This window comes from Pleurodeles waltl, chromosome 6 (assembly GCF_031143425.1).
Source record: "Pleurodeles waltl isolate 20211129_DDA chromosome 6, aPleWal1.hap1.20221129, whole genome shotgun sequence".
NCBI classification, from domain to species: domain Eukaryota; kingdom Metazoa; phylum Chordata; class Amphibia; order Caudata; family Salamandridae; genus Pleurodeles; species Pleurodeles waltl.
In genome coordinates, this window is record NC_090445.1 from 1,712,513,000 (window position 1) to 1,712,536,493 (window position 23,494).

General features: G+C 44.2%; 1 protein-coding gene across 3 annotated transcripts in view; it reads left to right on the forward strand.

Moving 5' to 3' along the window:
• Window positions 1-23,494, forward strand: part of LOC138301431 (saoe class I histocompatibility antigen, A alpha chain-like) — a 290,409-nt gene that overhangs the window by 100,513 nt on the left and 166,402 nt on the right. For all 3 annotated transcript variants that reach the window (XR_011205105.1, XM_069241923.1, XM_069241922.1), the window contains exon 4: window positions 18,477-18,746. Coding sequence is in view for 2 of the 3 variants with exons in the window: in XM_069241923.1 (XP_069098024.1) it covers window positions 18,477-18,746 (270 nt within the window). In the remaining variant the exon portion in view is untranslated. The remainder of the gene's footprint in view (window positions 1-18,476; window positions 18,747-23,494) is intronic.

Consider the following 23,494-nt stretch of genomic DNA (forward strand, 5'->3'; position numbering starts at 1 on the left):
ACCCCAATCTACCCCACTCCACCTCACTCTACCCGAGTACAACCCACTCCACACTGCCCCAATCTACTCCACTGTATCTAATATACCCCAATCTACCCCACTCCACCCTACTCGAGTGCACCCCACTCCACACTACCCCACCCCACTTTACCCCACTCCACTCTACCCCACTCCACTCCATCCTACCCGACTACACCCCACTCCAACCCACCTCAGCCTACCCCACTTCAACCTACAACAATCTACCCCACTCCACACTACCCCAATCTACTCCACTGTACCTAATATACCCCAATCTAACCCACTCCATCCTAACCAACGCTACTCCACTCCACACCACCCCAATCTACTCCATTGGGCCTAATATACCCCAATCTACCCCACTCCACCCTACCCAAGTACACCCCACTCCACACTACCCAAATCTACTCCACCATACTTAATATACCCCACTCTACCCCACTCCACCCAACCCGAGTACACCCCACTCCACACTACCCTAAATTAATCCACTGTACCTAATATACCCCACTCTACCTCTACCCCACTCCACCCTACTCCAGTTTACCCCACTTCAACCTACAACAATCTACCCCACTTCAGTCTACCCCACTCCACTCCACACTACCCCAATCTACTCCACCATACCTAATCTACCCCATCCTGCCCCACCACACTCCACTCTACCCCACTCCACCCTACCCCAGTACACCTCACTCCTGCCTACCCCACTTCAACCTGTGACAGTCTACTCCATTTCAATCTACCACACTCCACGCCATTCTACCCCAATCTACCCCCCTCCACTCCACCCTACCCAGTACACCCCACTCCACCCCACTTCAGCCTACCCTACTTCAACCTCTGACAATCTACACCACTTTAGTCTACCCCAGTCCACTCCTCACTACCCCAGTCTACTCCACCGTAACTAATCTACCCCACCCTACCCCACTCCACTCTACCCCACTCCACTCCACCCGAGTACACCCCACCCTACCCCATCCTACCCCACTTCAACCTACAACAATCTACCCCACTTCAGTCTACCCCACTCCACACTACCCCAGTCTATTCCACCCCTATCTTACCCCCCTCCCCACTTCAATCTACCTCACTCCACTCCACACTGCCCCAATCTACTCCAACGTACCTAATCTACCTTGCTGCATTGTACTGAGCCATTCAGGAATGGGCAGTATTTACGGCAATATGACGCTTTCCTGTCCTTTCCCCTGCGCTGGTGCACATGGATGTCCTGCATCCAGATTCTGATGAGTCATCTGGGCTACAGTGGAGGGAGGAGCTGACACACCTAAATGGGCTGTGCCTTCCTTCACACGATGCAGTCTCCAACCCCCTGGTGTGTGTCTGGGGTCAGGCCTGGGCAAGGCAGGATCTTGTGAACAAGAGAGACTTTCCTTTGAAGTTTGCCTATTTCAAATGAAGAAAGGGGTATAAGTAGTGGACCCAAAACTCCAGATTTTCAGATTACTTCTGGAACCAAGAGAAACTTCTGCCAAGGAGCTGAAGAGAGAGCTGGGGGAGGAGTACTGCCCCTTTGCCTGTGACTGTGCTTTGCTGGGTTGGCCTGCAGTTGCTGCTTCTGCCTTAAAGAGGACAAAGACTGGACTCCTGCCATGTCAAGGGGTGCCCAACCCATTCCCTGGGCCCTTGAAAGTTGAAGCTTGTAGAATAAGGACTGAAATCCACACCTAGGAAGCTGTGTGGGGAAAATTTAAAAGCACCACATGCAATGCGGCTGTAAAAATGATGCACCACCTGCCTCATGGTTGAAATCGACGCACCTCCTGCATCGCAGCTGGGAAATTGACGCATCACCTGCTTAACGGCTGTAGAAACAAAGCAACACTGGCCTGCGGCTGCTGAAAACGACACACACCCCACGCAGTGTGGTTTTCCATCACTGTGCGGCCGGATTTCACATGCATCATCGCTGGGCTTCAAAATCAATGTGAACCTGCGTGGATCCGAGGTGCCCCGCCCGGAAATCAACGTACCGCTCTCTTATGGAGAGAAAAATGGCGCATCACTTACCCGACTGGGGAAGAAATTATGCACAGACTCACTTGCGAGTAAGGAATCAACGCATTGCTTACTTTCCCGACGCACGCTTGCACGTGCGGCTTTATTTTTGACACAAGCCAGGTACTTTATGTAACAACATAGTTTCCATTGTTTTCCATGAAGTAAGATTCTATTATTTAAAAAATTTGTAACTTTATTTTTGTATGTTGGATTCTTGTTGTTTTTGTCTTGTTTGATTTAGATAAATATTGGTTATTTTTCTAAACTGGTGTGGTGTCCATTTTGTTGTGTTTTCACTTCATTACTGTGTGTGTTGTTACAAAAACTTTACACATTGCCTTTGAGATAAACCTGACTGCTTGTACCAAGCTACCAACGGGGTGAGCAAGGGTTATCTTAATTGAGTATCTCCCTTGCCCTGACTAGAGTGAGGGTCTCTGCTTGGACAGAGTGTAAACTGACTGCCAACCATAGACCCCATTTCTAACAGCAGCCAATCTATCAGTTTATCTCCCCTCCTAACTCAGAGTGGCAGCTGGCATTGCGCCATTCTGGGAACAGCTGCAGCAGAGGCCAATCACAAACATGTGCTCAAGGCCCTGGGCTAGTCATGAATGGGGAGGGGGGGGCCTCTCAAGCTGCGCCTCACAAGTGAGTCCTGTTTACAGGGGCACAGACTGTTCTTTTAGGGGAAGGCTCTTCTGACTTGCATAGCCTTTGTTGCCTCCAGTAAAGGCATATCAGTGTAAACAAGCATTGGTAAATGTATTAGGTTTTGCCAATGTGATTAATATTTTTTTTTGTTAGTTTTAGTTTGGTGGATAGTTGTGCAACATAAGTTAGGAAACCACATCTAAGAGCAGGCCGTCTTCATGCCGAGTGAGGTTAATTACCTCGGGAAAATGTGCCACTGGAAGTAACACTGAAATGAAACACAAGGAAGACTATTAATTACAAAGCTGAAACGGAGAGAGGGATCAATTGGAGGCTCAAACTGCTTCCAAACATCATGTGGAGCCCCAGAACACAGTGAAATGTAACACAGCAATCGGATTATTTAAAAAACTTAAACGGACCCTGTCCTGCTTTTCACTTGACCCTGCATCAGTGAGCTCTTATAACAGAAGTTCATAACAGCGGCTGCGCCAGCCTTGGAACAAAAGGGAGCACTAGAGTGGGTGCCCACTTCAGCCTGGGGGGGACTGGTGAGTGCGTGTTGCCCCGGGGGGACCGGTGAGTGCCAAAACCAAAGCGGATGTACACAGTACTTGGGCCTCAGGATGCAGATAACACCAAACACATGAGCACACAAGGAAAAAAAGCATTGGTAAATGGAAAAAATAGCATGCCAGCCAATAGAAATGGAGGAAAAGTAAGTGACTAGCACAGGAACCAATGAAAGCAAGGAAAGCAAGGGGGTGGGATCTAAGCCCCTTTTGAGATTTAGTTTAAATACATTAGATTTCACAAGCGCAGCGCAGGCGAAACCCAAAAACAGAATGGAAAGTCACCCAGAGGAAGCAACAGTGGTTAAGAAGCACTGGCTCCAGCTTTTCCAACGTCAACGCCCTGAGTAAACTATGAGAACAAACAGTGATAACGGATAAACTTGTACTAAAGGCAGATAATACTGCCCACCCGACCAATGAAGTCCAGATCGACTTTAGGTTTTTCCTCCATACTATTTTCCGCTTAGCTCACTGAAGCAGCCTTAAATTGGATTCTATTTTGCCACTTGTTTAACATTTGACCTCCAAGTGCAGAAGCAATCGCCCCTCGTATGTGTGCTGCCTGTACCAGCCTTCTTATCTTCCACTGTTCACCTTTGAATTATTGGGTCATGTAATGGAAACGCCGCCATTTTGGCCTCAGGATTATTCCATTCTTTGTTTATTCTTCGAGTAGTGTGGCCTCAAGAATGGATGGCTGTGCTCCAAATGTGGCCTCCGCTACAGGGACAATCCTTCACAACCCAGAAGAACATGCATTTGCAATGCAATGGGTCTCGCATTTGCTGAATAGAGGTATTGGTGTTGTAAATTCTTAACTGGATTTTTCTTGCCACACAAGAACGGAGTCACTCCCCTGCTCCAAGCAGGCACCTTCCAGTACCGACGACCGGTACCCTGGGACTCCTCTCACAGTGACGAGCGTGCTCATAAGGACACAGAGGGTGGACATCATCGACATAGCCTGTCCTGAGGTCCTGCTGACGCATTTTGGAGGAGGTAAGACCATGCCTTCCCCGAGAGCGACGGTACCCCTGTGTACTGCGTCTTCTTCACCTCCTGAGGCCTCTGTGCACTCTTTACAAAATTCCTTCGTGCACAGCCTGGCCCAGGTCCCCAGCACTCCATCCTGTGATGCACAACTCACTGAGTTGTTCTCCGGCGGCGTGGGACCTTCTTTTGTTGTGCTTCACCACCCGCGTTTTGCACCTCCTTTGAAACCGGATCCTGCTACTCCTGGGGGTGCTGGCTGGCATCCTAAGGGCTCTCGAAAGTACTGAGAGCCCCCCTCTTCCTCCTCACACAGAGTGGAGGCCCCCAGGTCCCTCTTGGGTCCATCCAGTGCCATTTTCACACAAAACGCACTTTTGTTGTAGCCAAGGCTTGTTGGCGACTTCCAACACAAAATCTCCTCTGCAATGATCTTCACATCGTGGGACATCTTTTGCATCATGCAGGAACCCGCTGACATCTCCCTCTGGTGCATTCCTGCAGTCTTCGGCTAACCAGGGACTCTTTTGCGCCCTCTTCTGGGTTGGCAGGGGATCCTGTCCTTCCTGGAACTTTTTTCGACTTCTGGACTTGGTCCCCTTCCTTTGCAGGTCTTCAGGTCCAATACAGCAGCAGTTGTTCTTTGCAAACTTGGTTGACTGCTGCAAAATCCCCAAAACGAGGTGTAGTGTGTCCTAAGGAAACTTGCAGTACTTTACTCCTGCTTTTCTGGGCTCTGGGATGGGGTAATTTACTTACCTTTACTGTAGTCTTACCCTCCCAGCAATTTTGCACACACTACACTTGTCTAGGGAGTGTTTTGTGATTCGCATTCCACTTTCTTAGTATATGGTTTGTGTTGGCCCTAGACCTTTTTCCCCCATTGCATTCTACAGGATTTCTTACTGTTTGCATTGTTCTATGACTATTTACTTGTCTAATTTTGCTGTCTCGTGTATATATTGTGTATAATACTTACCTCCAGAAGGAGTATTGTCTCTAAGATATTTTTGGTACTGTGTCACCCAAATAAATACCTTTATTTTTGGTAACACTGAGTATTGTCTTTACTTGTGTTTAAGTATTGTGTAACTATAAGTGGTATTGCAGGATCTTTGCATGTCTCCTAGTTCAGCCTAATCTGCTAGAACAACACTAATCTACTAATAAGGGATAACTGGACCTGGTGTAAGTACCCAAGGTACCCACTACAAACCAGGCCAGCCTCCTACACATGCCAAATTTGCTTTCTTGTTTTCCAACATCCTGGGGATGCTAAAAATACCTGGGGCTTGTGGATTTCCCTGAAGGAGACTGAGAAATTAGCTAAAATACAGCTACAGTTTTTTGGGGGGCAAAATGGGGAAAACGTGCTGTAGAAGAAAGCGTCTATTTTTTTTCTCCCAATGGCATCAACAAAGGGTTTGCACTGCTAAAATCACCATCTTCCCAGCTTTCAGGAACAGGAAGACTTGAATCAGAAAACCACATTTTTCAACACAGTTTTGCCATTTTACTGGGACATACCCCATTTTACTATTTTTTATGGTTTCAACTGCCTTCCAGTTAGTGACAGAAAAGGGTGTGAAACCTATAGTGGATAGCAGAAAGATATACCTTTGTGAAAGGTAGGCACAATTCTGAATTCAGCAAGAGGTCATTTATGGTGATCCTTCAGGATTTTCCTATAGAAAGTAATAGTTGAAATAAAACAATTTGAAATTGAGTCGGAAAAAACAACCATTTGTGTCTATGTTTTCATCTGTAACTTTTTCTAACTATGGTAGATTTTTAAAAGCAATATACTCTTAGGTCCGCTAGACCCTTCTGGTTGCGGGATATATAGGGCTTGTAGGTTCACCAAGAACCTGACGTACACAAAGTCAAAAACAGTCCAAAACTTGTGAAGGATGAGAACCCACGTAGATGATTCAACCAATAAAAGAAAAACCTTAGAATGGATTTCCCATTAATTCGACGAAAGGTGTAATCCATATGATAATTAGAAAAAAGACTAGGCAATAGAGCTTGATAGTGTGCCAAATGTACACAGTCTTTAATCATGGGTTCGTAGATCCATTCGAAGATATTTGTTGAAAGTAGTGCGAAGCAATGCCAATCATTGATTCATAAATGCATCCGAAAAGTTGATGAATGTGAGTCAATAACAGTCGCCGACACGTGTTGCACCCTCTATGGTGAATCCACCTGGGACTTTCTCAAGGCTGTAATCAATTGAGAACAAACAAATTAGAGGTCACTGGTAGACCTTTTAGAGATAATTTAAAGATGGGTTTGTTCCGAACATGTATGTGACGTGCTGGGCTGTAACCAGCCCGTGCTTTTATTCCTGGATTTACTGTGAGATGGGTGATTATTAGGTTCAAAACAGAAGTGACTGCAAATACCCAAGAAAACCAATGTTAAGAAGTAAGATATTACATAGTATCAGTAAAAAGGAATGAAGAAAAGACATTGTGACTTACAATACGCCTTAGTCCATGTGTAACTGGTAATAACTATTAGACGACTCGTGAAAAAGATGGCACGTGAAAAAGATATGTGAGTTAAGGGTGCTGGCACATCAAATTAGCAATGCGAGGGGAGTTTTGTAGAAAGACTTATCATAGTTAGATTAAAGGAAACTCTTGAGAGGATACAAAGTAGTAACAAGGGACAAAAAATCATACCAGTATAGTAATCATGTTTGTACATCACATCGTAGTAATAACTGGTCTAGATGTTGGAAGAAAATTCAAACGAATAGATATCATGCAGAAGACGGAAAGAGCGATAGTCACATGACATAGTATCAAGTGCAAGATAAGTAGGAATGTCATCATTGCAGTGGAACATGATGGTGTAAGAATAATAAGAGAGCCATTAATGAGGCTGTTCTTCACATGGTCATTGCACAATGGGACAATGTCTCTTAAGCCGATGTTATACAGTTACTCCAATTTAATAATTTGAAAAGCAGACCACAATTTCCTGTCAAAATATTAGAAATCCAAAAATATAGTCTACGTGCTCGATATTACACTAACTCTATGAAAAGGGTGCTGAAACTTACCCGAATACCGGGAGGGAGTAGGCTGAGAGAAAAACCGGCAGCAGTTTGCCGAGTACGCCAACTTGGAGAAGTTACTCCACGCATATGCACGTTTTAATGTAGACTGTTCTACACTAGCTTAGTCGTTCTTTTCTTTTTAGAGCCATAAAGTCTGGAATGTCAAAAAAATAATAACAGGCGCTATGTTAGAACGGGCCACAAGACCCGAAAATGATAAGATAAAATAAAAACTAAATAAGAATAGATGAAAGGATATTTGTTTCTGCAAGTAAAGGTCAAAATTAACAGAAATTGAAAAAACGAACAGAACGGCCAGTGGATCATACTTAGGAAGGGGGTGGTGCCCCAGGGCAGAGGTAAATAAAAGGTGAAGTATTTCATTATGTGAAAATGATCTACAACCTGAGTAATGGGAGGCAAAGAAAAACTGCTGAAAGTTAAATAATTCGGTACCTATGTGGAGAAGTCATTTTGAACTAATTAACTCTTGATGAAAAATAGTCATAAGAGATAATGATCGAAAAGAAATATAGTTATAGCAGTTTTAAAGAGATCAAAAGAATGAAAACAGTCAGAAATGTTATGTAGATCTGATTTAAATAGAAGAAATGCAATAATGAATATATATAACATTTATAACATTATATAACATGGGAAGCAATGTAATTGGTACAAACAGTATTATCAAGTTGTCAGTCTTCTTCCTAAGGGGAATCTCCCACAGTATTAATTAGTGCAACCAGAAGTGCCATTCCGAGTCTTTGTTCAGTCCTCTCCGTACTGTGTCATAACGGATTATGAGGCAACTTTCATTTTGGCGTAATTGGAGTTCCAGATTGCCCCCTCTGGGATGGGGTTTCATTGTATGAGGCCACAGAAGGTAAATGTGCGATCATTAGGATGATGTTCACGAAAGTGTTCCACCAAAGGAAGTTTAATGTCATTTTTTTGTATATTGCAATAGTGTTCTTCTATCTGAATCTTCAGGGCCCGGATCGTGCTCCCAACGTAGGCTTTTTTACAAGGGCAAATGATGATATAGACAGTATTAGTGCTATCACAGTTGATGAAATCTCGAATCATAAACACCTGGTCATTAATCATAACGGATTTAGATTTTGAAAGACCAAGTTTACAAATTGAACACTTAGTGCAACTATAAAAGCCCTTAGGTCTTGGTAACGCACTCTGTTTGGAAGATGAGTCATAGTAGAAAGAGGAACAAAGTTTGTCCTTAAGATTTGAAGCTCTTCTGAAACCCATTTGGGGATAGGGCGGAAGATATTGATTAATGGAAGGGTTATTATGCAGCAAATACCAGTGCTTACAAAGTATTTTCCGAATCAGGTAGTGCCCATTATGGTAATCAGTGATGAAACGAATCACAGGGTTCTTATCTGAAGTTTTGACTTGTTGAGCATTGTGTTGCGGTCTGATTTAGCATAGTGTTCCTTAAGCTTATTTAGGTTTGGGGTATTATACCCTCTGGTAGACAGACGTTGGATAATTTCAGAAGAGACTTTCTCGTAGTGAGCCATGTCGCTGCAGTTCAGTCCTGCTCTCCTGAACTCTCCTGCCGGGATATTAAGGATGCTGCTAGATGGATGACAGCTGGAAGCATGTAAAATTGAGTTTGCTGCAGTCTTCTTTCTATGGAGACGGGTGTGTAATTGATCATTCTTGATGTATAGGGTTACGTCTAAGTATTCAATTGTAGTTCTAGAAAATTGATAGGTTTTGTCAATATTCCATTGGTTAGGTGTGAGAGATTCCAGAAAGGGTTGAAGTACAGGTTCTTGACCTTGCCAAATTAGCAAAATGTCATCTATATAGCGACCTCAAAAGATTATATGCTGGGAAAAATGTTCAAATTTATCATTCCAGTGCCAAAATCTTTCTATGGCTCCCATAAGGATACATGCGTATGGAGGAGCAAACTTGGCTCCCATTGCTGTCCCTTGGAGTTGAAGATAGAAATGACCATCAAAAAGAAAAAAGTTATTCTGAAGAAAGAACGAGAGCAACTCGATTATCATTTTATTGCTTTCTGTATATTGGGCCGATCTTGTGGAAAGACAACTTTTCACTGCTTCTGTTCCATCTTGATGTCGAATAGAGGTGTAGAGACTTACCACGTCTATTGTGGCTAAAATGTCATCAAACTGCCAGTCATTGTTTTGCAGTTTTTGTAGAATGTCCTTAGTGTCTTTTATGAAAGATGGTAAGTTTTGCATGATTGGTTGTACTTCAGAGTCTATGAGAGTGCCCAGGTTGTAGCAGATAGAATTAGTTCCTGAGATGATAGTTCTGCCTTTAGGGGGGTTGTCTCCTTTTTGTATTTTTGGTAATACATATAAAGTAGGGATTGTAGGATTTTGTATGAAAAGGAAATTTCGTTCTTCAGACGAGATAATTTGTTTAGAATGCCAGATATCTAACAGATCTTTAAGCTTCTTTTGAATCTCATGCGTGGGATTTGAGAGAAGCTTTTTATAATATGTTGTATCATTAATTTGACTGTGAATTTCATGTAGATAGTCTTCTTTGTTAAGAATGACTATATTTCCTCCCTTGTCAGCTTCTTTGATAACAACTGTACTATCAATTTTTGGGAAACATCCTTTTTTACGACTTTTTTTTTCTGAAAGTTGTGGGTAACGTAAGCGCAACGTTTTTTTTAACCACGACTCCGTTTTTTTGTGCCTTAACTACATATGTTCTGAACAACAAACATGCGTGGTTAAGGTACAAAGAAGGGAGTTGGCGAAGGTAAGTGGTGGGTTTAGGTTTTGGGGAGGGGGTGGGGGGTCAGGGGGTTTTAGGGTAGGGTTGGGGCGTTTTTGGTTTTGGGGAGTGGGTGGGGGGGTCAGGGGGTTTTAGGTTTTAGGGTGGGGTTGGGGGGGTGGGGCGTTTTTGGTTTTGGGGAGTGGGTGGGGGGTCAGGGGGTTTTAGGTTTTAGGGTGGAGTTGGGGGGGGTGGGGCGTTTTTGGTTTTGGGGAGTGGGTGGGGGGTCAGGGGGTTTTAGGTTTTGGGATGGGGTTGGGGGGGTGGGGCTTTTTTGGTTTTGGGGAGTGGGTGGGGGGTCAGGGGGTTTTAGGTTTTGGGGTGGGGTTGGGGGGGGTGGGGCGTTTTTGGTTTTGGGGAGTGGGTGGGGAGTCAGGGGGTTTTAGGTTTTGGGGTGGGGTTGGGGGGGTGGGGTGAGGGATGTAGGGTGAATGGTGCCTATTGCTAATGATTTTATCAGGAATGCCTTTACAACGAAATATCGTTGTTAAGGCATTCGTGGTAAAATCATTAGTAGTAGCAACGAGGTCGGTGTTCCGACCTCGTTGTTAAGGCAGTAGTTGTTTTTGAAGTCGTTGTTTCGTCATACAATCTCCATTTTTAGTTGATCAATTGCCATTTTTTGTTGAGTGTTTATATTTGATGGTAAGTATTGTTGTCTCTTAATATATTTACGATACTCTTTGTCCAGGTCTTGAGTTATTGCAGTAGAAAAGAGATCTATTGAATTGCCAGCAGACAAAGTCGGAGTGAAAGTAGATTTGATAGGGAGATCAAATGATTTGTATGATGAGATCTCAAAACCTAGTTCCTAGGCTATTTCATTAATTGATAAGTGTTGTTCTTCAGTGTTGGAAAGGTTACTTAATAGGCATATTGCTTCTAAGTCTTTGGCTGTGAAGTCACTTGAAATCTGTGATGGTTGAAGTAAAGACCGGTTAGAAGCTGTAGTGGAAAAAAAGGACTTAAGTTTAAGTTTCTGGATAAACTTAAAAGGATACATTTTTGTTTGAACAAGGTCCCAGCGATTTGTTGGGCAGAATGATAATCCCTTATTAGGTATTTCAGTTTGGGCAGACGATAGAGTGATATCAGAAAGATTGACAACCAAGTCTTTATCTGTTCTCGATGTTTTGCTTCCTTGCTTCGAGTTCTTGTCTGTATACCTGTCTGTTTTGGTTCTTCCGTTGTAGTACCTGGTGGTCTTGTGCGATTGTCTTGTGTGGTACCAAGGCGGTGTGTTCTGACTTCCTCTGAAAAATTTACATTTGGCTTACTGGGTAGACGTTTGTCAATTTCTTCTGATGATTCAATATCTGACGAGGGAATGGTTTCCGAGCAACTAGGTAATTCTGTAGCTGGATTAGGATTCTTGATGTTGCCAAATTGTTTCCCAAAGGTGTACACTCTACCTAATTGATAGTCAGTTAGATCACGTCTGAATTTTCTATTTTTCCTCTGAATAATGTCTTCTTCATAATGAGCTATGATGTTATTGAGAATCTCATAGTTTTTTACCGAGATGTCACCCCAGTTGGCTTCCTCAATACGTTTGTTGATATCAACTTCCTCTCGATATTTCTCAAATTCCTCCTGGGCTATCTCTATTAATTGACAAATCATATTGTTGGAGGCCATCTGTAGATTGGCTTCCCATTGTTGGAGTCTTTCTTGCGACGCGGTATCTGTCGGAGGAAAGATTACAATTCTGAGGCCTCGTGGAATCAGGTCATGTTCCAGATACTTTTTGAGTGAGACTGCTTCCCACCATTTTAAAGTTTCTTTTTTTAAGGCTCATTCCAGTGCTAGAAAGGTAATTTTTGCCAACATCGGATTAGGGGAATTAAGGCCCTCATTTCAACATTGGCGGTCTTTTCGCAAGACCGCCAAGTTACTGCCGCAGTGAAGACCGCCAGTGGTGGCGGTCTTCCACGCCGCGTATTATGACCGCTGGCAGCCTTCCGTCATTTTCTGTACGGAAAGCCGCCAGCAGCCATACCGGCGGTCGGCGGGAAAGTGGAGGCTGCTCAACCTCCACCGCCACGTCAACAGAACACATCCCATGATTCGGTGTGGCGATGTTCTGGTGACGGTGTTCTTGATCCCCATGGATCCCGTCCCCTCCCGGAGGACCAACGCGCAAGGTAAGTTGATTGTCCGTTAGGGGAGGGGGTGGGGGATGATGTGTGTTGTGTGCATGCATGGGGGTGTGCGTGTGAGTCTGTAGAGGGGGAGTGTGAGTACGTGTATGCGTGCGGGGGTGCTGTGTGTAAGGGAAATGTGTGCGGGTCGGTCGGTGTGCATGTCTGACTGTATGTGTGCGGGTATGTGTTCTCGTGGTGTATGTGTGTGTGTAGGGGTGCATGTATGTGCATGTTAGGGTGGGGAGGGGGTTTGTACCACCTTTGGAGGGTGGCAGGGGGGTGGGGGGTGTGGGGGAGGACTCGTGGGTGCTAGCGGGGGTGGGGGAGACCCCTATCAGTGCCAGGGAAGGAATTCCCTGGCACTGATAGTGCCTACCGCCATGGATCTCATGGCGGTTCCCAACCGCCCGAAACCATGGCGGTATGCAGGGTCCTGATACCATTGGCGGTCTAGTGACGACCGTCGGGGTGGAGACCGCAACCTCCAGCCCAGCGGTCATGACCGCCATGGCGGTCGGAATGGTGAAGTGGCGGTTGACCGCGGCGGTAACCGCCACGCTCATAATTCCGTTTTTTTTACTGCCTGTTTGCGGTCTTACCGCCACTTCTCCGCCAACCGCCAGGGTTGTAATGACCGCCTAAGTCTTTTTGTGCCAGCACCTGAGGTACTGAAAACTTGATCCAACTTGCTGTTGCGTAGTTCCCGTCTATTTGATTGATTCGCCATGGTCGTATTCAAGGACAAATTTATGAATGATTTATTGAAATTCTGTATGTAATTACGCAGCGTTGCAGGAAGGTAGCTAAAAAGCAAATCTTATCTTATAAGAAAGGTCCAAAATTCCCTTCCTGATTGCCCTATAAAAATTATTTTAAGTGTGGGAACTCAAGTTAAGGGGTATGGTCCATAAACCCCTTCAGAGGAAAAGAGTCCAAAACGTGTGAAGGATGAGAACCCACGTAGATGAGTCAACCGATAAAAAAAAAACCTTGTAATGGATTTCCCATTAATTGGACGAAAGGTGTAATCCATATGATAATTAGAAAAAAGACTAGGCAATAGAGCTTGATAGTGTGCCAAATGTAGCACACTACATGAGGAATACTAATGACTAACTAGTTGTGGTTTAGTGTGGAATATGGAATATGAATTTTTTAATGAGTCCTTATGAACGACCAATACGGTGGACAAAATGGAAGTGTCTGTTTGCGGATAATGCAACGGCATGCAGCACTTCTTTCAGTGCAGAGCGGAAAATGTCTTTACTGATGCATTGTTTAGGTTCTGAGGGGCAAGAAGTGTTTGAAAATTTACCTGAGCTTACACCTGATGAATCACATGATTTAAATGACTATTAGATTTGCCTTAAAAAAATAGATTTACACTATTTACCCAAAGTATCTACAGTTTTAGAGAAGTATCAGTTTGGCAAGCGACGACAAAGATCTGGTGAGTCAGTAGAAGAATAGATAACTGGGCTGTGAAAGGTAGCCTCAATGTTTGGGAGGAACAAGGAGGAACGATTGAGAGATCAATTCATGTTGGGATGTAATATAGGAAAGGCGAAAGAATCATTTTGGCAAAAGGACAATCCCTCACTCACTGAAGTTATTACTATAGATAAAACAAGTTACCATAATAGGGTGTCTGTGGGAGACAAAGAAAGTAGAAGAATTATGCTCAATTGTGTGGGCTTTGGAGAGTCAAGAATGAATTGTCTTTACAGGGAGAAGTGGTTTTGAGTGGGACTAGATTAGTTCCTACAAAATCTTTCAGAGAAGGTCCGATATTGTTAGCACATGAGTCATCCAGGATTATCAAAAACAAAGGAGAGACTCAGCTTGATGTATTGGTGGCCGGGCATGGACATTCAGGTTGAGAGATGTGTAAGAGAATGTGTAGAGTGTACCAATGCTGATAAAACGCTCATGTGCAGAGCTCAGCCTATGAAGGTGAGAGATATACCAAATGAACCTTGGCTTGAGGTTGCTATGGACATCCTGGGCTCGATAAAACACTCTAATACAGACAAATATGTAATTGTGCTTATAGATATGTATTCAAGGTGGCCTAAGGGGCGAATAACCAACTCTGTGGAAACACAAAATGTGAAAAATGTTCTTGAACAAGTGTTTGAAAGGGAGAGGTTTCCCACCTCCACTCTAACGTACAGTCGGGTCCAGCTGGTGTCTCACAGCATGGAGAAGTACCTTAGGGACCGAGGCATCAAGCACAAGAAATCAACTCTGCACCACCGGGAGACAAGCAGCATGGCGGAGAGGCTGAACAGAGTGTTAAAAGAGACAACGCAAAGAGCCATAGCAAACAATGAGTGTTGGAAAAGATAATTATTGTGTAAGATAAAGAACTATAGATTGACGCCTCACACCATCACAGGTATCTCACCATTTCAACTGCTTATAAGGAGGAAACCCAACACATTGTTCTGCACATCTTGGGTAAATACCAAGTCTGGGCAGGAGTTAAATCTGGAGTGAAATGAAAAAATGAAAAAAGAGAACAAATGATTAGGTCAGAAAGGAAAAGAAGGGTTGATAGCCACAAACCAGTAAAAAAAATGGTGATTCAGGTATTATGTGTCACTCACAGTACAGCCAGATAATCGATCGATAGAGAGAGAAATAGAATTTTAATAAAAACAAGAGGTCTGGGTTAACTCCAGAGCTAGTTATGGGCCCAATTCCTAAAGAAAGCCACAAAAGTGCACCCATGGTATATGTCTTTGCATTAGTGCAGAATTATGGCTTTCATGAATTCACAAGAATTTACAGAATAAGATCAGAATATCGTACTCCTAAAAAATATTTGTGAACTGTATTTCAGCATGAGCAAATGTGCACATGTAGTTTTGCTCATTGAAATCTCTATTGACTGTTTACAAGTTTATTTTCCCTCCAACCACTTTTTTCCCAACTTTGGAAGAACTTCTACTTCTGCCCTTCTCAGGAGTAAATTTCCAGCCTTTCTCAATATGGGAAAGGATTAGAGACGAGCTGGTGAAAATCCTTAAAACATGCAAGTTAGTAGGTTTACTCAAATTCAAAGGCATTCCAACCCTGGAACTATTGCTTACTGTTTCCTCCAGCTCTAGTATATAGATCTGCCGAAAGGTGGCAAAATAAGGAAACTGCTAAACTATAATACTATTCCTGGCACAATCAGAGGCTATTATCAGAGCTCGTATATAGTGAGACTGCTGCCATCGTTTTTTGCCGTATTAAATGGCACCAAAGGGACAAGTAGAGTTTTTACAGGACAAGTAGATTTATGAAGCAACCTGTCACATGGACAAGTAGATGTTTTTATTAAATTCCACACCCCTAGTTTTTTTTGTGAGTTGAATTTCCAACGGAGAGGAGAAGTGCAATAAAATTGTCTTGTAGCTACCTACCGTTTTGGTGTGCATTATGGTACGTTTTTAATCATGGCACCCTTGGACAAAGGTAAGAAACAGTAATTTTCATAATTTGAGTGTGGGACATCACAGAAGTAATAGACTTGGTAGTGTGCTTGCTTCTGGTGGTTGTTGATAGTAATTTGGGAAGGTGAGCGAGCTCTCTCTTCTCACTCTTTTTATTGGTACACGCACATACTGGTTGGATTCGGCACAAGGGGGAGTGAAGGTTCAGAACGTAAAATGGTATTAACAAGAGATTTCACAAAAAAATGAAATCCACTGTGAATAATTGAAAGGTTAAAAAACTAAACTAATGACTCACAGCTTGTGAGCTGTAAAAATGCACTAATGCACCAACCTCTTTACAGTCCATTCACACACCTTTCATATGTGACGCACACAAGACCATTCATGCCGCGGATCCAGCACATTACTGCACACATCGATAGAGCCATTCAGGGGCTCATCACCTTCATAAGCCCACATTCCTGACACAGCAATCACACCAGCTGATGGAGTGTGTGGACTGGCATTTGGCTAGCGGTGTGTGTAGTGACCAGCAACAAACAACTAACTACTCACACACCACCAGCCAAGCACCAGCTCACACACACCACCAGCCAAGCTCCAGCTCACACATACCACCAGCCGAGTGCCAGTGCATGTCAGTGCCAGCGGAACGCCAGTCTAAGCATACCACCAGCAAAGCACCCACCAAGTGCCAATCCAAGCAGACAGACAGACAGACAAGCGCCAGTCAATTGACACCGCCATCACATCTTTGCTAATTTTCCCGCAAGGGGGGGCAGAAACAGCCAAAACATGTAACCCCTAAAGGAGAGCAACCCTTGCTCAAGGGGCTGCTCCCTAAAACAACAAAGATCCAAAAATAAAAAGCATCACAAAATCCATGGTGGCCCAGTGGGAATTCCTGCTGCACGATAGCAGTTCCATGTGCGATCGTGCAGCAGGAATGCACTGCAAAGAGACATTGGAGGAAAGGAAAAGCTCTTTCCCTTCACCCGATGACTCTTTGCTCTCCTGAACCCACTCCCTGAGGAAAAACGTACCTCTAACTCCTCTACTGCTCTTGATGACGTTGTTGCGCTGTGTGTGCCAATGTCATCAGATGCCGTGGGGGGGAGGGGTGGTCATCGGGTGGCAGCAGAAGCGATTTCGCTGCCATCCGTGGTGGGGGGGTTATAGATGGGTGGCCCATGGGGGAACACCAGCGCTTCCCCTGTGGTTATGTGCCAGGATGGCCGGTAGCTATCCTACGCACACGCCCACCCGACGTCCAACACACAGAAGGGGTTAAGATAGAAATGTTGGATGTGTCCATTCTGTTTCTGTATTTGACTCTTGAGTCACTGCTCTAAATGAAGTTTTTGGTCTGGGGTTGCGCAAGTTCCAGTTCAGAAGGGAACTTTCCTGGCAGTTCGGGCTGAACCTATCCTGCTGGAGCCAGACCGTGGATAATTTGCATATTGCTGGCTTCTGTATGAAGTGGATTGGTGGGTGCAAAAGTGCAGCCCAAATAATTACCAGTGGCTGAGATTAATTCGAGCATTACACACATCACTTTTACTTTTTTTTTATTCCAGAGTAGAGCTTCAATATTGCAGGGTGTTGGTGGAGTGTGGATACTCACGAACGACATACGCTGGACCAGGGGTCTTGTGGTTGCTGTGGTGGTATTCAGCCTCCCTTGCTGCTTGTGTTGCAGAAGCTGTAGAAGGAACATGTGATCCCTCAGTAAATGTGTGATGTAATCTGGTTTGTGTGCATGCACTCACTCTGTCTCAAGGTAGATCTCACGCTGTGGTGGGAGTTTATTTTGAGGGTGCTCAGGAAAGGTTTTAATGATTAATCATAATTTGCTGTTCTTGATAGAGATGAGCAAGGGTTGTGCATCTCATCTGTGCCTCATACAGACATACATTCTATTGCTTCTTCATTGCATCTTGTCTTCTGACAACTACCAGAATCATCCCAACAAAAGGAAACTCGGATGGATATTGCTGTGCGCTACAAATTAGATAAACAGAGATAAATTAATGGTCGGTCTGGATTTATTAGTTGTAAATGTAGGTTTATTCTCATTTGTGAGTTTATTACTCATGGTTGTGTCAGTTTATTATTCATAGTTGTAGGTGCAGGTTTGTTATTCTTGTGACATTTCTACTCACCATGGTGTGAGTTTTTTACTTATAGTTGTAGGTGTGTGCGTCTGTTCACTCGCTACTCTAAATATCATCGCAAGGACCAACCTCCCAGGTTGTTCCTGTGTACTGGTGCATTTGATGACTTTCCCCGTTGTCACACTTCACCCTTCTGTTGATGTGTCTCACCCCTTTCTTGGGGTCATCTTGAGCTAGTAACATCTTATCTGATGCAGTCACTCCTCCTCAAGACGTTTTACCCAAACCTTAAACTTAGCCCCATTTGTCACAGCCAAGGTACAGAGGCAGGAAATATGCAGTCAGGGAGCCCTTCTTTGGTCCTTTCCTTGAGCTTCTAGTAGCACCCTCAGTATTCTGTCGGATGGAGCTACCAGTGTAGTTGGGGCTGTGACCCGAGATGGCTGTGGTGATGCTTCTCCTACCAGCCCCTCTACCCAGGTTCCTCCTCTGTGCGGGTGCACATGGGGTCCTGGAAGTGTCATGAAGGGGTATTCAAAGCATGTGCTAGAGAAAAAGTATTACAGGTACGTAATTCCAAATAACGTACTGGGTAAATCCCAATGCTGTGATTGTTGTGTAATTGTAGTTATTGCGTTTCCTTGCAGTTGCCCCTCAAGCAGCGGTTACACGAAGAAAGACCAGCGATCACACCTTCCTCACCGGCTACGCGTATGGATTTTATCCCAGAGAAATTGAGGTGAAATGGGTCAGGAATGGTGTAGAGATTCCCTGGGAGTCGAGGGACATCATGCCAAACCCTGACGGAACCTACCAGGTCAGGGCAACAGTGGAAGTTCAGGAAGGAGATGATGAGAAAATGTACAGATATGAGGTGTATCACAGCAGCCTGCCGGACACTGTGACCGTGATGTACGGTAAGTGCACTGTGGTCTGTAGCGGGGATTGTGACGGTGGTGTACATATTGATTTCCCATGGTCCCTGGTTTGATCTGGTCCTGGCATGGACGTCAGGCCCAGCCACACAAGTGGAGTACCGTTTTTTATAGGGAGGTTTGTGGGACTACTGGATGGATCCATGCAGATTCCAAAAGTTTCCATTACAGACGTATGAGGAAAATCTTCACTAAAGAGTGGCATTCTGGGTAAGACAGCCTAGTGGGATTGTTTGACAAACCTGTATGACAGTTTGAAGATCTACACCTTTTTCTACTTTGGCAGACAATGCAAACCTTTGAAGAGATTCATCAAGAGGATCCATCGAAAAAAGGCGGGGGGCCGATAACATGTTTTGGCACCAGTATATTTTCCATGGACTTTTTATTTACATGTAGCGGGCAAACGCCCGGTTGGATTTACACAAGGCAAGTATTTTTAAAGTTAAAAGGTATTTTAACTTAGAGATATCAGTTGTTGCTGTAGTTTCGCAAAATTTCATGAAAGTACAGCAGTACATGCCAATGACAAAGCATTATAAACTTGGCTAATTGCTGCCTTTGCAAAAGTTAGTAGCAACCATCTTGTGTTAAGTACATTTTGTCTGAGTTGTGGGTTGGAAGCTCAAAATACGTATGTATTAGGTTTTATATGTTTTCCCTACATGCTACCACTTTTTAAAGTGGTAATAGGTAGGGTAAATTATTTCTAAGTTTCTATATATTTCAAAAGAAATATATATTTTAAAAAAAATACAGCGTATCACAGGGAGTACCGCAGGACTGATTTTGTTTTTAATACATTTGTTCAAAATTTACAAATACACTGTACTATACTATATTCCACGCATTTAGTACTACAGTGTATTTAACATTTTTTACATAATTAATTTTTTACAAAAAAAAGTTTGGAGTACCGCAATAATACGACACATTACAGCACTATTTCAAACAAGTAAAAAAAAATGTTTTTTAAAAAACACGGTATTCGCTAGGCACTACCGTGGTACTCCGTAAAGTTTGTAAAAAATAAATTTATTAATACATTTCCATATATATCAGCACTTCAATAAAGTGCTAATCGGTAGAAAACAATGATAAAACCTATTACTTACCTACATCTAGGGGCCTAACCCAGAATCCAAAGTGTAGTAAAAATAATATGGCTACCTTTTAATTCTGTAAAGAGAGCCTTTAGCCAATCATATACTGCATTGTCATCGCCATGTACCACTGTATACAGCGAAGTTACTGCAGGATACCACACCCCAACGTATGACTAAAGCCCAGATGTATTACTGCATTGCGTTACTGTAGGAGGCTGGCCTGGCTTGTAGTGGAGGTAAGTCCTTGCCTCCCCACGCTAGACTGCATTGCTGGGTACCGCGTGATTTGCAGCTGCTCCGGCTCCTGTGCACTCTTCCAGGATTTCCTTCATGCACAGCCAAGCCTGGGTCCCGACACTCCTTCCTGCTGTGCACAACCTTCTGAGTTGTCCTCCGGCGTCAGGGGACTCCCTTTTGTGACTTCGGGTGGACTCCGGTTCACTTTTCTTCTAAGTGCCTATTCAGGTACTTTTGCCTGTGCTGCCTGCTTCTGTGAGGGCTCCCTGAGTTGCTGGGCGCCCCCTCTGTCTCCTCCTCCAAGTGGCGACATCCTGGTCCCTCCTGGGCCACAGCAGCACCTAAAAACCTCTACCGCGACCCTTGCAGCTAGCAAGGCTTGTTTGCGGTCTTTCTGCGTGGGAACACCTCTGCAAACTTCATCGCGACGTGGGACATCCATCCTCCAAAGGAGAAGTTCCTAGTCCTCTTCTTTCTTGCAGAACTCCAAGCTTCTTCCAACAGGTGGCAGCTTCCTTGCACCTTCAGCTGGCATTTCCTGGGCTCCTGCCCACTCTCGACACTGTCACGACTATTGGACTTGGTTCCCTTGTCTTACAGGTACTCAGGTCCAGAAATCCACTGTTGTTGCATTGCTGGTGTTTGTTCTTCCTGCAGAATCCCCCTATCATGACTTCTGTGCTCTCTGGGGGTAGTAGGTGCACTTTACACCTACCTTTCAGGGTCTTAGGGTGGGCTAATTTTCTAACCCTCACAGTTTTCTTACAGTCCGAGCGACCCTCTACAAGCTCACATAGGTTTGGGGTCCATTCGTAGTTCGCATTCCACTTTTGGAGTATATAGTTTGTGTTGCCCCTATACCTATGTGCTCCTTTTGCAATCTATTGTAATTCTACACTGTTTGCATTACCTTTCTTGCTATTACTTACCTAAGTTTGGTTTGTGTACATATATCTCGTGTATATAACTTATCCTCATACTGAGGGTACTCACTGAGATACGTTTGGCATATTGTCATAAAAATAAAGTACCTTTATTTTTAGTACTTCTGTGTATTGTGTTTTCTTATGATATTGTGCATATGACACCAGTGGTATAGTAGGCCCTTTACATGTCTCCTAGTTCAGCTTAAGCTGCTTTGCCATAGCTACCTTCTATCAGCCTAAGCTGCTAGAAACACCACTTCTACACTAATAAGGGATAACTGGACCTGGCACAAGGTGTAAGTACCTCTGGTACCCACTACAAGCCAGGCCAGCCTCCTACAGTATGTGAGTGCAGTTGTCTCTTGGATTGATGTGGCAAGGTGTGGCGGTCTTCGCGTGTTTGCAAAGGTTTGTGAGGGGGTGTTTTATAGTGCCGCTGGTGGGTGTGTGTAATTGTGTCAGTTTTTTTTTTTTTGTTCTTACCAATTTTGTCTTGTTTTGTATTTGGGTGGACATTCCCGCCTTGGCGGTATGCACCCCCAATGGTTGACCGCCGTTGATTGTCCGCTGTGGTGATTCGTGGGTCATTATTTGGAGGGTGTTGTTTGGCGTAACGGGAGCTAGTTCCGACAGTTTATCGCATTCAGTGGGTCTGGTGAATTTGTGGTTGTGACTGGTTTCTGTGGGTTTTGTGTGTATGTGTCATAATCTTGCGGACGGATGTTCGCCTCTGTGGCGGTATGTTGGCGGCAGTCACCGCAGCGGTATTCGGTATTTACCGCCAATGTCATAATGAGGCCATAGTGTTGAGTCTTCAAAAAAGTTTCTTCTTCACAAAATAGATACATCCAGCCCAGCCAATGCGTTTCGCCCTTCAACAAGAACTTCATCAGAGAACACATGTATCTTTAAAACTAGTATCACCGTGTATGATTTTCTGCTGGCAGGAAGTTTAGGTCATAGGTGATCATTGACACTGCGTATCAGATTTTGAGTACTGAATACCACATATTGCCCCTCTTTTGACGCTAGGTACTGATGTAATGGCTCTGAAATGCACTTGTTCCTGCGATCAGGGATCAGTACATGTGCTCTGACCTTTTTAAAAGTATATGGTTATTTGACTAATCCCTTAACTTCCTTATACTTTAACTTACTTGTGGGAAGGTGGCTTTCTTAGATGCCAAAACATCACTCAGGCCATTAGGAAGCTGTAAGCATTCACCATACAAGAGACTTTTGTTCATGTTCTCAAAGATAGGGCTATTCTCAGAACCAACCCTAATTTCCTTCCAATGGTAACTTCATAGTAATCAAACCATAGTACGCCCAGACTTCTTTCTGCAACCAGGCTCAATGTCGGAAGGAGCTTTAGACACACTAGATGCCAAGAGAGCTCTTATGTACTACATAGACAGAACCAAGCCTTTTTGCAGATCTAATCGTCTCTGTAGCCTTTGTGACATCTTACAAAGATCATGCCGGTTCCAAGGCAGGTAGTAGAAGATGGATAGTCAAGAGTATCCACACTTACTACCATAAAACCAAGATAAGTTTACCCGTACCCCCAAGACACATTCTACCCACAAGAAAGGAGCAACCATGGCTTTCTTTTCTTTCCATTTTTTTAATTGTCGTTTTAAACAAAACCAATCTGGTGCACCACTACCCCTTTCACCCCATGAACGCACATCTATACAAAACTGTATATCTTGCCCATAAGATCACACACACATTTTGTGACATTCTGACAGAGTCCACTGTGCCACAGGGGAATCACTATAGGAGCATCTGAGCCCTACTGCTCCCCAGCCACTATATCTCTGATCTCTACGGACGTCTAAACATTGTCCTTTGCCTCCAGGGTTTTCGCATCCAGTTCTGTATGTAAATGTCCCATGTCGCGAGTTCTTGACCAGCTCCCCCTCTCCCTCAGGCCACCATCATTGCTGCTGCTTCAGCTTTCGACCATTGCAATAAAGTGAAAAGTGCGTTTGCCGTGCCTGGGGGCACCGGGGATCTCTATGCCGTTGTGATTCGGCATTTATATAGCACAAATACCAGGTCCAGGATTCTGTGCAGGGACTTGTCACCTTTAGCCCTGGGACGATTACCCAACAAACAGGATTGGGTACCACTACACTGTCAACCAGGGTCGATGTAATTCTTGTCGCCTCCCCCCACAACTGCCCCGCCCCTGGGCAATCCCACACTATGTGTAAAAAAACAGCATCTAGAATTGTGCATCTAGGACACCCTAGGTTAGCATTATGGAACACACGTGAGATCCAGTGGGGTGTAAGGTATGTCTGGTGTAGGTAGTTGAATTGGGTAAACTGGAATGGGGAGTTTCACAAGACCACCTTACCCTGCTGCAGGGCTTGGATCCATTGTTCGTTGTTTGAGACTGGAGGGCCTTCACCCACTGTTTTCTGAGCTTGGTGTCTGGCGTCTGTCTATG